Source organism: Cotesia glomerata, linkage group LG9 (genome assembly GCF_020080835.1).
Source record: "Cotesia glomerata isolate CgM1 linkage group LG9, MPM_Cglom_v2.3, whole genome shotgun sequence".
Classification (NCBI taxonomy): Eukaryota; Metazoa; Arthropoda; class Insecta; order Hymenoptera; family Braconidae; genus Cotesia; species Cotesia glomerata.
Window position 1 is genome coordinate 10,147,280 of NC_058166.1, and position 16,235 is coordinate 10,163,514.

Consider the following 16,235-nt stretch of genomic DNA (forward strand, 5'->3'; position numbering starts at 1 on the left):
AGACAACGATATAAAACAGCAACCAATCACATGACTTTTTTTACTCCCTCAAGCAAGTTCCATCTCTCCTTATCTTTTTTTTAAACATTTACTTGACATTCAATTTTTGAGTATACTTTTACTTCCGCGGCGTATAGGTTTTATTCTTTATTGAAATAGATGTCGATTGCATGTAAAGTACGTCTCGTAACTTCACTTTTCAGTACTTGTATTGCATGACAGCTTCCGACATTTCTATCTTCCAAATTTAATATATTTTTTAGTATTACGTAATTTACTTTTATAAATATTGAATTTTTCTATCACTATTGCGCGGTATGTCATTGTCACTATAATATGTCTAGTCCGATAAATTTTATTTCACATCTCTGATAATATTCAGAGAGATATCGGAAACTGAGATAAAATTTATCACCGAAATTATTTATTTAAAAGAGTGAATTCAATACCGAGCTTTAATAAATCGAAACGTATCACGCGGGGTAAATTTTTCTCTTCACGCGTGAGTTATTTTTGTTCAGTAAAGTAGACGTTTTAAAAGAATAAGATTAATGGGAACAAGCATCCGGAATACTAGACTGACTGTGAGAAGATATGCATTTTAAGCCACCTGGCGAGCGTGACCGAAACTAATGATTATTCAAAATCGAATTTTTAGTTAGTTGAAAATCATAAATTTATGTATTAATAATAATGATCATGCATGAATTCAAATGGTGAAAAATCATTCGCAACATCCGCGTATTCGTACATTCAAATATATTCATCAATAATAATAATTTAAAATTTATTTATATATTTTAAATATATTATCTATGTGATCAATTATTATATTAATATATAATGTATATATTTATGATTGACAGTTAAATCATTATATTGTAATGACGACTCTAATACACCGTATAAAATTTAAATTTGTAACTTCTAAATTTCAATATTAATATTTTAACAGAAAGATCACTTGAAAAAAAGGATGCTAAATTAAACCACTCAGTACAAAAGGTATAAAAGAGCTTACATAACTATTACAAAATTAAAATAAAATAACAAGAATAAAAATAAAATTTATAAAGGTATTATAAATTATTTATGTGTCTAACTACACAATGAATAGTATTTTTAAAATAAATATTTTCTAGAGTTTAGTTTTGAGTAGCTCGCCATCACTTAAATGAATTATATATTCTGTTAGAAGAAGACTACCATGCCACCTTCTGGTGATTTCGAACAATAGTCGAAAGTGCAATAGCTCAAGTACAATCGCAGCTATATTCACGCGTTAAAAAATTTCTATATTTTAAAATAGACAGCACCACCGATCGAAGAGTGGAAATTTGATTGTCACTCCTAGCCGAAATATATTAATGATTATCAAACAAAACAATGTTGATCTAGGATTTTCAAAAGGGTTTTCCGCATTGACCATATGAAAGGATTGAAAAAAAAAAAATGGTTCAAAAAATAGGATTTTGCAAAAGTTATCGTGTTTGCAAGCCTATTAACTCGCAAGAAACCTAACTTTATGTTAGTAAAAACAGTCGTTTTGTATGAAAAATCTTAATTATTTGATTCAGTTTTACCTTTTATATAAATATAACAAAATTTTAAACCAAGAATTACATTTCCACTTGAAAAACAAAATTTATGTTCAATATTAAAATTAAAATAGCAAGTTCTTGAGCCCCAGTCACACGAAACATAATATTTACCCGCGTTCAAGATACTATTGAGTTTAATTAAAGTCTGTGACCTAGAAACAGTGGGTTGTATTAACTTATGAAGGGTGTAGTGGTGAGTGACATACTACCTACGACAATGTTCCTGCATATATATCTTGTATCTTATAACTGTAACTTATAACGAAAGAGTTACACACTTCGGAAGAAAAAAACACGAGTAGTGCTTAATGTATGCACTAGCACGTACTTGGATCAAAGAACTAGAAAAATAATTGTGAGTATGCTAGGAAATTTTAACTAACTAATGAAATTTATAAAAAAAATTTTTTTTCGCGAACGAAAATCGTTTAAAAGTTATTTAATAATTTTAGTTGCACGTAAAGTTTAATGAAACAAATTACCATAACTTTCATTACAACACCAAAATAACATTTCATAAATGGCGTAGTTAATATTCATAAATTAAAACCACAGTTTACGGCATGTATAATATAAAATAATATATAGATGCTTTTACGGGGAGAAAAATGTAAAAAAAAGTAAGAAATATAGGAAAAAGTGCAGCGTTTTCATTATAGCACCTTTTTTGTCAGCCGAATTTTTTGCATCAGACATATATAATGTATGTATGTATGTCGTATGGATTGTAGACAGCAATACTTAAATATATGTAAAACATTCATCTTGAAAAATTGGAAAGAATTTCCACGAATATTCTATCTCTGAATACTCTCAAGTGTAAACCCAATAATCTAAGAGGAAGAGGAAAAATTTTTCACTGATGCTTCCATACAACAGAATAACTAAATAATGTAGAATAACGTATAAAATATAATATTTAATGTACTCAAAAAATTCATTCAGTGTTATTATATGCTATGTACGTTAGAAGTTGGATGTTGATATTATGCGCATGTGAATATGCTGTAGGTAGATTAATCATGGAATTCTCTACACTTTCCAGGATATTAAGGATATATCAGAGCATTAACAAGAGCTTCGGCTTTAGCTTAAACCATATTATATTCTCGCATATGTCACACATATGGATGACTACTTTGAATATTTCCTCCGTATAGTTGACTTTATACATGGCTTATAATGCGTTTATCACGGAAAGATTGTACTAAGAATGATTATTTTTAAAGAATAATGTTTACTAAATCTTACCGAAAAGTAGAGATATTAAAAACGAATATATTTATAGACAAAAAATTAATCAGTTTAAAAAGTCTCCCCTCAGATGCTAATTTTTTTACAAATTAAATATGGATGAAATTTTTAATTTTATACCGTCGGTCCCTTTTAGAGCTAATGCTAAAAAATTCTCGGTTCATTTAACCTTCTTTTTTCAATCAATTATTAAAGTCCCAAACCCCGATGAGTAATAAAATAAAGTTGGATAAAAAATGATTCTACCTGGCCCGATATTTTATGTATCAAATATTTACATTGAGGCTTAATAATTTTGAATTAGACTTAATCAAGTAATCGAAGTAGATATTTATTAGGGTGCATTTGAAAAATAAAAAAGAAAATTTTTTTGATAATTTTTAAATTTCGTCAAAAATCTTAAAATAAAGAATCTATTTAAATTTGATATTAACAAATTTTCACCTAAAAAATAATAATTTCACCAAAAATGAAAGAAAACATTAAGATTACTATGTCTTCAACTTTGACCTTGAATACCTTTGAAAAAGTGAATTTATCAAAAAATTATAAAAGACCTTTTTTGTATAATGTTTAATTTCCTGCAAAAAATATTTCTCACATTTTTCGGTCCGATGCTTATAGATTGAGATATAAAATTCTAAAGATTAAATATGTTCGTTTCCATGTTATTTAAATTGAAAATAAAAATTTTTTACGGTACATATTAATAATGCGAGTAAAAACAGAATTCCGCCGCACTACCGTCGCAACACCGCTGCACGGCTTTTTAAGCGCCGCACCACCGCTACACTACAGCCGTGACAATTTTGATTATTTTACAAGTGCCGCATCACCGCCGTGACAAGTAAAAAATTTATCTATTCGCCGCACTACCGCCGCACCAGCGCCGTGACAAGTAAATACATTTCTATTCGCCGTACCACCGCTGCACCACCGCCGCGCCCGGGTAAAAATAAAATAATTAATTTTTACGAAAAAATAATAAATTTCGTTCGACCGCCGCACCACCGCTGCACCATCGCCGCACCATACTGCTGTTTGATGGTATATACATTGAAATAAAATATTTGTTGATCATTCAAATAGCTTAACTAAATTTTTTTAATTAACTATGGCTTGCAGCGCAGTTGGCAATGTTCGAGACTTCCATGCAGGCGATCCAGGTTCGAATCCCATCACAGTTCAATTTTTAACATTCTTTCAGAATATTTCGATAGGCGTACCGCTTCTGTGCAACCCGAGGACAAAATTAAAAATCTACATCAACAATACGACTGAAAAAATCAATAATTTCGCGGTGCTTTGGCCTGATTTAAAAAAATTTTTTTTTTTTAATATTAGGCATTTGATTAAAAGGAGGATCAATAGGTCTTACATTAAGATTTCTATAGTCGCATTATTTATTAATTAATTATTGCGTGATAAATTAATTATGATACCATTTTTTGTAAAATTGTAGGTATGATTTAGCATTGGTGCGGCGGTGGTGCAGCGGTGGTGCGGCGATGCTAGGAGGAGTAAATTTTTAGCGTGCGGCGTAATAGTCCGCCAAACGGCGGTCGTGCAGCGGTGGTGCGGCGGTCGAACGAAATTTATTATTTTTCCGTAAAAAATAATAATTTGATTATTACTGGGGAAGGCCTCAAATTTTGACAGGGTCTTTTGTTTAACATTCTTTGAAAAAATTGAAGATGATTTTTAAAAAAAAATTTTTTATACCATTTTTTCGATTCACCTCAAGATATATATAATTTGAATCCTTGAGAAGTTTTAATAAAAAAGTTTTGTGTAGTTATGTATTTATATATTAATATATTCGTGTAATTTATATTTGAAATTAGCATCAGTATCTCGAGTTTATGAATTCTTGAGAAGTAAATGAGAAGCTGGGGTTGGTGTAAGGAGGAATGTTTTAGTTGAATAAGAATGTCTTTTGAGGTGATTCAAGTGTTTCTAGACCTGAACTGAGAGTTAAAGAACAAATAGAAAAAGAATACTGAGAAATAAAATAAAGTAAAGAGATGATATATATATATATATATATATATATATATATATATATATATATATATATATATATATATATATATATATATATATATATATATATATATATATTGTATATGTATATATAGAAAAGAACTTACAAGTGCATATCGAGGCTCGTTTTGGTAAATTGTTCCGACTCTCGTCCAGTTAAAGTGGTTTAATAATGCCACTCTCGGTGCATTGAAAGCGTTTTCAGATGGCACTATTCTGAAGAAATTCGGAAAGTTGTCACTCGTGAACATTGGATGGGTGTCAGCATAACTTAACTGTAACAAACAATCAATAATATTTATTTAGAAGTGGTTTATTTTACACCAAAAAAAATTTGCAGAGTAGACGATTTTTAGTTGATTTAACCCCTCCGAAGTGAAATTCACTCCAAGAAGGATTTTACTTATATAATCAACTAGCTGTTACTGGCCCGCTCCGCTGGACGCTTTATAGAATTGCATTTTTAGATGCAGACTTAAAATTTAATTAGAGCACGGAAAAAAGAAAACTCGAAAAATTACAGTATATAATGCAACGTGGCGCTTCGTGATGAAAACTGGAAAAATTACAGTTTCAGATTGTAATTATTATAGATTTTATAAGAATTACATTGTAGAATGTTATATTTACATTGAAAGCTCTGAAAATTAAATTCAAAAATTGAATTTAGAAAAATGTTATTTCAAACTGTAATTTTTCTAGTTTTGATTACGACGGGACTGATTTTATATTTTAGATTGTAATTATTCCGTTTTCTTTTTTTCTTGAGTATTGTTTTGACTTGCACAGATTCCATATTCCATCGAATTAGCATGTACCTTTTATCCATGTGATTATTCTAGCTAATATTCATTATAATTTTCAATGTGCAATCATTATAACATTTCCATGGCTTTCTTACAAAAGTGAAGAATAATAAATTAATGTAAAAAAAAAATTTGAAATGAGCATTGAAAGTTTTAGTTAAAGAAATTGCAGGTCTCATAAGTGAAGAAATCTGTCTAGCTTCGTGCGACGAATTTTTCCGTTTATTAAAATTTTCTCAGTGACATCCATTTTCTATAGAAAATTAATTTTACATGTTTTTTACGAATTCTATTTAAAGATGCCGAATTTATTTTCCACATAACAAGTGTTTGGAAAATGCATTCATTTTAATCTGTTACATTCCCGCGATCTCGCAATAAGAACAATTAATCGCTTATGTGATCAGCAAAAATAACATGTATGTAATATTCTTAGTCCTTTGACTAAATAACTACATGTAAAGTTGAATTTTGGAAACCTTATAATGACTTTTTTCCCGCTGCCAAAGAGACTATTGTTATAAGGAAATTTTTAGCAATACAAATGTTATTGAAGTTTAAGAGACATCATAAATTTCATGTTTCAAGAAGTCCTAACTCATAAACAAAAACATTTTTTAACATTTTACTCACCACTCTGACATAACCTACATATGAAGTCAATTATCACGAAATTCGTTTATAGCCGATATCTGGTTATTAAAAAGGAAAAATATTTAAATCAGTTGACTCTGGAGGTCATCCCTGAAATTTCTTGTTTCTCTTGAGATTCTATCAAATTTTATATTTGTAGGATCCGTATTTAAAGAAAATGAATTTTTTTACAATTAACGACCCCGCACTCCTATATGAGGGAGGAATTCCGTAAGATATTCGAGATGATTTCTACATTATAAATAAAAGATTCCTACACAATTTTGAGTCCATAGAAACTATTGTTTGGAAATGAGAGCTTTTCATTGTTAACGCCCCCGCAATCCCTTTTGAGGTTGGAATTTGATAAAATCCATTTTTAGCTGAACTTGACATTATACACGAACATTCCTACCAAATTTGGAGTCAGTAGAAGTTACAGTTTGGAAACTGAAATTGAACATTCTAACACACACCCCCGCAATCCTTATTGGAGATGGGTTGTCGTAAAATCCGCTCTTAGTTCATTTCTGCATCACACATAGAAAAAACTTTCTAAATTTGGATTCTGTAGAAGCTATAATCTGGAAATTAAAAATTTTAATTGTTAACACCCACCCTCGCCATTCTTTTTGGAGTTGGGTTATCGTAAAAAATGCTTTTAGATCATTTCCACATCATATATAGAAGATTTCTACCAATTTTAGAGGCTAGAAGAGCTATAGTTTAAAAACGGGAATTTTTCTTTGTAAATGCCCCCGCGATTTCCTTTGGGGAAAGAATTTCGTAAAATCCGTTCTTAGTTGATCTCTATATGGCAAAAAGAATATTCCTACCAAATTTCAAGTTTTTGAGGCCTATGGTTCCCGAGATTTCGTAAGAAGTGACGATATAAATGAAATTCTCCATTAATCGGAGCTTGTAGGTGGATGCATGAAAGGGTGTAGGTGGACGTGCAGGAAGGTGTGAGTGGATCTTTAGTCGAATGTAAGGAAAAGATTTAATATAATCCCTTTACGTCCATTTCGATTAAAAAAAAAAACAAAGGAATCGATAGAAAATGCCTGTCTCTTGTTTTTATTAACGGGAAAAATGTTTATAACAATAAATCGTAAAAAAAATGAGAAAGAGTTGATAAAATTCAAAAAAAGAGTAGCCTAATATAATGATTTATGGAAAATTCCGCGTTGAATGGTTGCAGTCCCATCTTAATAGATTTAGTAGTTTTTATGTGATGGAGTGTCATAGTGAATAATTACTGAAAGAGCGGAAAAGCGGGGATCAGGTTTAGGTCTGGATATCTCAATTAAAACGCGTAAATTATTATTAAAAAATAACACTAGGAATTTATTTACATTAAATACACTCAATATTTAATATATTTAATAGCGGATTGTTAAGATAAAAGCATTTGTAAATTACAGCGTGGTTTGCAATAGCGAAGCCGGTTGACACGTGGTTGAACACTCTGCCGGCACTGTAAAAGCGGTGAAATAAATGCACTGTTAACACAAATTACCTATAACAAACTAAAGCGAATTATTAGCGGTTAATTTAAGCAGTTTAAATTATAAAATAAGCGAAATGCGGTTTATTAACGAAAAGCGAAAGTAAAGAAAAACTAATGGCGACTTGATGCAGCGAAAGCATAGAAGCGAAAGATAATAATAATAGTTCGTCTTCTTCCTCGTTGAGTTGGGGAAGAAGGCTATTGCGCATGTCTAGTGGGAGCGATCAGCCAATAAAGCGGTCGATTCATGACGTGATCGAGAGGCTGATTTTCTATTGGCGGTTCGATTTTTGCGGGAACTAGCGGTGGACAGGTGCGTCTCTTGAATTTGGGAGTCCCCCAGGAGCGAGTTAATCGCTACTGGGCCTTGTTCACCGAACACATAGGGTGCGTTCCACTAAGCGCTCACAACGATCAAAATGCTCCTTTAGTCGTTCCACATAACGACCGCGGTCGTTGTGGTCGCGACGAAAACGTCACTCATGACGTCATGACTAACGCTCACGCGAAGCTCACAACGACCCATCTGAAAAGGTAGGTTGAAGTGAGCGTTGAGAAAATTAGCGGCACTTTCAAAACTGAAAGCAACAAAAATGGCGACCCTGAAACTTACATTATTTAATGCGGAAAGAGATATTTTAGTAGATGTGGATGTTTCTGCAGCGGATGCTCAACGTGCCTCAACAGGTTAATATAATTATATGAAACAAGTTTAAAAAAGTAATTACAGCTTATAATCAATACAAATATATACATTTTTCCTTGATTGCCAATAACATAACCTACCTTTATGAATGAAAACTAAGTTAGCCGACGTTTAAAAATTTGTGATTTTTTTGTTGAAAAAATTAAGACAAATATTTAAAATTTCACTCGTGAAAATTTTATTTTTATTATAGATACACTATTTGCGACACAACTTTTGAACAAAGTTTTAAATGAACAACCGCAAACATCAACGTCCGCTGATCTTGCTGATGAAAATGTTCAATTTTCTGATGATGGCACTGATAATTTTATTGATGAAGAATTCCTCAATACAGAGGATACTGCTTATTCCAACTCTGAAACTCAAGAAAGTGAAGGTATTCATAAACAATGATCAATTGTATAAATATCTTAATTATCACATATAGCATGTGACGGAGTTAATTAACTTTGTAATAGCATTTGTTTACATTTCAGCTTCTTTATATAGGTGGAGTACACCTTGTGTGTTGTTATTATTAGAGTCTTACAGGTCAATGGAAAACGACTTTAATAGTGGAAAAATATCCCAAAAGAAAGTTTGGGAAAAAGTTGCCAAAGAATTGAAGGTAAAAGGACATGATGTGACTGGACCACAATGTTCTTCTAAGCTACGAAGCTTAAAAAAGTCTTACAAATCTATCAAAGACCATAATAGTAAATCGGGAAATGACAGAAGGACTTGGCAGTTTTTTGACGTTCGTATAAATTCTTTAATATTCTTCTTAACTTCAACATGTAGCGAATTTTTTTATAATAATACAGACCATATTTCTTTAAAATTATCGTAATGTATCATAAATTTTTATTAGATAATGGAAGAAATTTTTTCCAAAAAAGCTTGGTGTGATCCAGTTGCTGTTGCATCTTCCACAGGTCTATCAAAAAAACAATTAGAAAGTAATGATAGTATGGAAGGATCTGATAGTGGATGTTCAATAAGTAAGTTAATTCCGTCTGAAAGCTTTGTTTCACTAAAATATTGTAAAAAATGGAATTTCATTTCAGAATCAAATAAGACACCAATTGCCACTTTATTAGGAAAAAGACTGAAGCAAAAAGAAGAACATGAACAACAAAAAAGTAAAAGACATAAAGAGCGAATGGAGATGGATGAAAAATTTCTGAACGTTTTAGAAAAGTTAGCTAATAAATAATGAAAAATTTTAAATACTCCTTAAAAATAAGTTTTGATAATTTCAAATTCTATTGAAAAAAAAAGTTTTAAACAGTTAAATTCTACGTAAAAATTAGCTTATAACCTTTTTACGATAATTTAGTATTTTTTTATAAAACCAAGAAGTGCATTTCATGTTTTTATAATTAATAAAGTTTAATATTTAAAAATTTTGATTTTGTACAATTCTTGTAATATTTTACATGTGTGTGTTATCATATATGATATAATAATATGTTCAATTTTTGTTATTGGCTTAAGATTATTATAGTATTAACAAATTTTTTGGAAATCTTAAAGTTTTCATATTCCGTGAAAGTATTTTTTTTTTTTGGGAAAATTTTCAACTGCCAAAGAAATTTTCATTAGATTCCCATGATTTAAAGTGCTAAGAAATTATTATCACGACCGAAAACATAGTTTACAATTAATCATCATAATTATTACAAAGAATTCATTATAACATCTCTTTTTAAAATTCCTGCATTACGTCTTACTTCGCGTGAATTGTTACCATTATTTTCGTCATTAGGCTCGGGTATAGTGATAACAATTATTTCATCTTCTCGTAAAGTACAGATATTATGAATTACGCAACATGCAACAATATACTCTGCCATTAAATCTACTCTTGTCATTGGTAGACAATTTAATAAGCTTCTCATTCGTCCTTTCAATAATCCGATGCATCTTTCAACAGTAACTCGAGCAGCTGATTGACGATAATTATATTTTTTCTGTTTCTCACTTAAATGTCCATTATCTCGATAAGGAGTAAGTAAGTGCTGATGTATTTCATAAGCAGAATCGCCCAAAATATGACTGTCTTCAGGGAATGCATTGTCATCGTTCAAGTAATCTGCAACTTCTGACAAACGAAAAACTCTTTGATCATGAACAGATCCTGGATTTCCAGCATGACAATGGGTTATCAGAGCCTTGTGGTCACATACCAGCTACAAAAAAAATTTAACTCTATGTAAATCTATTTTAATTATATACCAAAACTAATATACTTAAATATAACAGTTATTAAATACCTGTAGCTGAATAGAATGGAATCCTTTCCGATTAATATAATCTACTGGATTCTGTTTTGGCGCATTTATACGAATGTGAGTCCCATCAATTGCTCCTATTGTTTTAGAAAAACCACTTGCTCTCTCAAATCCACGCATTACTTCAATAGCACCATCTCCCGTAGGCCATTGTATAAATCTTGAGACTCTTTTAAATAAAGCATGACAAACTCGACGTACAGCCCTTACGGCAGTAGCTCGCCCTACGTTAAATCTGTCACAGACGGATCTACCATAAAATTAAAAAGCAAAAGTTTAGTCACATACTTCTGAACTGTACTACATCAGACTAAATAGTTTATTTCTAAAATAATGTTACCTGTAAGAATCTGTTGTAGCCATTTTCCAAAGAGCTATCATCAATTGATGATGGGAAAAAATCGTAGGGCATCCAGGAACGTGCCGAACTAAATCTTCTCGTATTAATTCATGTAGATAATTAAATGTATTTCTTGAAAGTCTAAAAAAAAAAACAACAAAGACTTACATAAGATAAATTTTCATAATCTACAATGTGATAGGTATGCGATAGAAAATCATTTACCTGAAATGACTTTTGAATTCATCATCTGAGTAACGATGAATTACGTTATCGTAATCAATAATACGTGGTCGAAGTTTTCTTTTTTCAACATCATATTTTTGTAAAATTGTAGACCATTCTTCATCTGAACTGGATGAACAACAACTTTCTGGAGCATTATCGCGACGGATCACCAAATATCCAACTGTTGCCGCCAAAGACATTTTAATAATACTTGAATTAAAGTTAATTAAATACACCACTAATTATCAATTTTTTCAATATAATTCAATGTAATCGATAATTATTTAAGTTTATTTTTAAGGCTCACAGATTAAAACTTAACCTCTTAAATCTTTTGCTTTCTTTTCTCTAACTCGCCATTTGTATTATTTACCTCCACGCTCAAAACGCACCATAGTCCATTCCACTTGAGTTTACGACAGTAACGCTCGCAGGTAAGTGGAACGGGAAAAACTGTGGTCGTGAGCGTGATCGTTGTGAGCGCTTAGTGGAACGCACCCATAGGAACCCTATTTTGCTTATATAGATAGTTTAAAATAACTTCGCAGAATAAATTTTAGTGAATTCTGTATTTTTTTTAGTGAATAGAAATGAAAAAATAATTACTCATTTAAATATTACAAAATTTGTATTTAGAATTCTGAAAATTAATGTTACGGTCAGCATAACTACCCTTTAGCATTAACAAACAATTTTAGAATTGTTTAAATACACGCTAAGGAAAATTACATTCATGATAAACAATACTTCGAACGCTGAGGCTAGAATATTCGAGAATTAAAACGGTAGCCAAGGTCCCAAACTTTTACTCAGTTCCAATTAGTCCCTTACTTTTGGTGACCATAAAAAAATTATAATTTTCTAACTCTACATATAGGCAGAACTAAGATCAGCTAAGTCGAAATCACCAACCCGAATGCATCTCAGGCAGCACCATAGTTTTCTGGTTTATATTTTTAAACACACAAATCTGCATAGATAAATATGAGACCTTCAAGTACCCCTCTGTGTTCTCTACCTCAGCTTATCTAGACATTGCTTCTAGAAGTTTCTAATCAGGCCAACTAAGTTATTCTAACTGTAAAAATCGTCTAACTTTCTAAAACATTTGCATTTTTATATAACGTGTGATGATGTATAATATGTATAATATTAATAATATTTTAATCCAGATTATACATTAATAGTTAAAGGAAATGTCTAAAGGCAATTTCACTAACTAACTTCCTCTTTCTGTAATCTAGCTTGTATACTCCAAACTGTTAAAAAAATTTTCTTGAAAAGGCTTAAGGTAGTACCTCCGCGACAATCCAAATAAAAAATTTTGGCTCACTATCCACGTTATACGTATCGACAGAGCTAAGGTTGTAGGTTAAGATTTTTTAACGTTACTGAACTCGTCGACTACTATATTCTCTACACATATACACACACACTACGGTTTCAGTGACTAGCGGCTGTTTTTTGTACCCCCTTTCCTAAAAATAATCCTCTAAAAGTGAAATTTATTTTAATTAATCTCGAAAACTACACGGTAAATAATTTTCATTTTTTTTTTAATTGTTTGAAATATCATATTCTTCAATCTACTAGTTTTTCGATAAAGTCGTGAAATTCCTTCGATAGAAAAAATTAAAAATACTGTCATTTTCCCACGCTTCTCCTATGTTACATGTACAAAAATGTCATTTTCAATTGCAATTATCTTAAGTTAGGTACGGTAAATCGTCTTAAAATTTTAACAGCATATGTATTATGTATTTAATGACTTATATTCAAAGTTTCGAGGATTTCTTAAAATATTGCTTTCATAACCGTACTACCTTAATTACGTTCACAAGTTTAAAATATTTTTACTGATTATTATTAACTCAATCCTGTAAATATTACTTCAGTAATATCCAAAATTATTTCTTATTTATTTACGGTCATACGTTTAAAATATTTCCTTAAATATTTTTAAGACTATTCCCTACAATAAAATTTTGATTTGTTCTTACAAGCTAGCTGATGCATTAACCTTCGCCTCTCCTTTTTTATAAATAAATATTTAAAAACTTAAACTTCAGATGAATTGTCTACAGAATTTGCCACATAAAACTTGTTTCAGTTAGTAAAAATTCATTTTAGTTTGAAAATTCCGTACCGGGATGTTTTTCGAATTAAAATTCATATTCATTTCAGAATCACTCCGCTAAAAAGTAACCCTAGATTTATTCCGTACGCGAAGTGATTTTTCGTTAAGGTATGCCGAGTGATAAAAGTGAAAATGTATTCCAAATTAACTCCCGATAGCTTACAGTACACTGATAGAAAAGTTAACATGATTCCAGAAAACAAATCTTGAACCAAGAACACTATTTTGAAGAAAATGTATTTCTTGAGTCAAGAGAAAAAATTATTTGCTCGAAAATAATTTCTGTTAACTTTTTTATCAGTGTATGTATAAATAATTTTTTTTTTTGTTAGATTTTGTGTTCGCTTTTCATTCTAAATAATGAATTAATAATGAAAGTAAACATCTGATTTGATTAGAAAAGAACATATGGAAAAAAAATTTCTTTCTGGGAACCAAATTGTATAGTTACCATAACTATACACAGTTTACTGTTTGTTATAGAGTTACAGTAACACAATTTTATTTAGTTCTGATAACTAAATGTTGTTTAGCTCTCAGAGCTCAACGGGATTGTTCTAAGAGACAAACGGTATAGTTGGGAGAACTTTACGTTGCGCAGTAGTGGAGTGCGCTGACATATTTCATAACCTTCAAAAATGACGAAAATATTTATTTTGTTACTCATCCATATTATTAAAAATATATGAGAACAATTAAGTCTCTAGCTTATTTATTTAAGGAAATAGGTATTTTTTTTTGTTACATTGAATTTCGTTAGAACGGTTTTATATTTATGGTTTTTCAAGGTTCATTTGCAGTGACTGTTAATATAATTTATTAGATTAATATAAATTTGTTATAGTTTCAGAACGATCCTGTAGAGTTGTGACAGGTAAATAACATTTGGCTCTCAGAGTTCAACGACATAGAGTTATAGGAGCCAAACGGTATTGTTACCATAAGAATGCGTTAACGTATAGGTATACTGGAATTTTTTACAAGTAACTATCTACTATAGAGTTCTTTTAGCTAAATTTTTTTCTCCGTGTAGTGTGAAATTGAAAAAGAGCCTGTAGAAATTGATAGACCAAAATCAAAGAGATACTCCAGCAAAGTGATTCAACATTTAAACTGAGTATATAAATGCGGTTGGTTATTGTTTTTTGTTTCTTTTACTCCGGATCCTTTTGGTGAGATGTATTTTTTTTTTATGCGCTTCTCACGCCCTGTTGTCAGAATTCTGACTGCAAAGCTCGTACAAAATTTTACGGTAGCCTTTGTAAACCCAAGTGGATATTTTCGTGTAATGTTTACCAAAGAATGCAAGAGAGACATATTAAACTATTGATTGAATCGAATAAGCTTCCTTTATGAAATTAGAAATTGAAAAAAAAAATATTTAATAAAAACTTATCATTTTTATCCAGAAGATTGAAAAGTATGATTTGTGGTAGAAATAATTAAAAGTAATAAAAGTGGCTACATTCAAGAGAATAACGAAACCGCCAATCTCGTAATAAACTATCCAGATGATTCGTGAATAAATTCAAAAATTTTGAAGTTTTCTTTTTCATATTCGAAGACGCCGTAACAAAAAAACCGCAGACAAGATAACCGTGACAAAATAACCACGGATAAAATAACCGAACGACAAAATAACCATGGACAAAATATCCACACGACAAAATATCCAGATCATAAAGGTTTATAATTAATCTTTCGAAAATAAATCAACAAGTAAGCTTGTTATTTTGATGTGCCCTTTTTTCATGAATTTTGTGTGTATATTCATTCGAAAATAGGCCAACACATGCGCTTTTTACCGTATTGTGCCATTTTTTCACAAATTTTGTGTGTGTTTATGCGAAAATATTTTTATTATAATATTTTGTCGTTCAGTTATTTTATTAGGGGAAGGTGGCCCAAAGCGGGTAGGCGCTTGTACGCCGACGCATGAAACACGAGGGACAAAATATACATGTCAAGGTTACCCGAGTACTTCCGAGTTTTGCTTAGTCCCAAACGAGTCTTAATGAAATAGTATGGCGTAATTATGCACAATTAAAAAAAAATTAATATTTTCTTAAAAAAATTAAAGGTGTGTATTTTCTGATTATTCAAAAATGAATACACTTATTATATCCTTTATAATTTTCTATTAATTTGAGCCTATTGAAGTTAAAATTAAGAGAAAAATATTAACGTTTTGTTTTGAATTATTTGATGTTAGCATCACTTGAATAAAAAATGTGTTTTCGGGCAAAGTGGGTAGGGCAAAGCGGGTTGCAGAGTTGATACTCGCTTTGCCCTGATATTGTTTTATACTTATTTTTTTGAGTGGTGAACATATATAAAAGGAAAACGGAGCAAGCAACCTGGATGCCAACGACATTTTTTACTATTTTTAATTTTTGACTTCTTAACTTGTCATTTTAAAAGAATTTATTTAAAAGTTACCGATTTAATAGTCATTTATATTGAAGTATTGTTATATTTAATAAGTTAATCTTTTAAATAGTTGAAGACTGATTAAATGAAACTAAAATTATTATTTAAATATCTAAAGTAAGCATTTTTCCCTTAATTGTAGTGCCAACCCGTTTTGCCCGAACGAATTACCCGCTTTAGGCCCCCCTCTAGGGCAAAGCGGTTTTTGGGAGTATTTTTTAATTTTAATAATAAATCATAAATTAATACAAATTTATAAAATATTATTTAT

General features: G+C 30.5%; 1 protein-coding gene across 4 annotated transcripts in view; it reads right to left on the reverse strand.

Annotated features, from left to right (window-relative positions):
- Window positions 1-16,235, reverse strand: part of LOC123271822 (gamma-aminobutyric acid type B receptor subunit 2) — a 432,312-nt gene that overhangs the window by 78,082 nt on the left and 337,995 nt on the right. For all 4 annotated transcript variants that reach the window (XM_044738268.1, XM_044738270.1, XM_044738267.1 and 1 more), the window contains exon 4: window positions 5,006-5,173. In XM_044738268.1, the coding sequence (XP_044594203.1) occupies window positions 5,006-5,173 (168 nt within the window). The remainder of the gene's footprint in view (window positions 1-5,005; window positions 5,174-16,235) is intronic.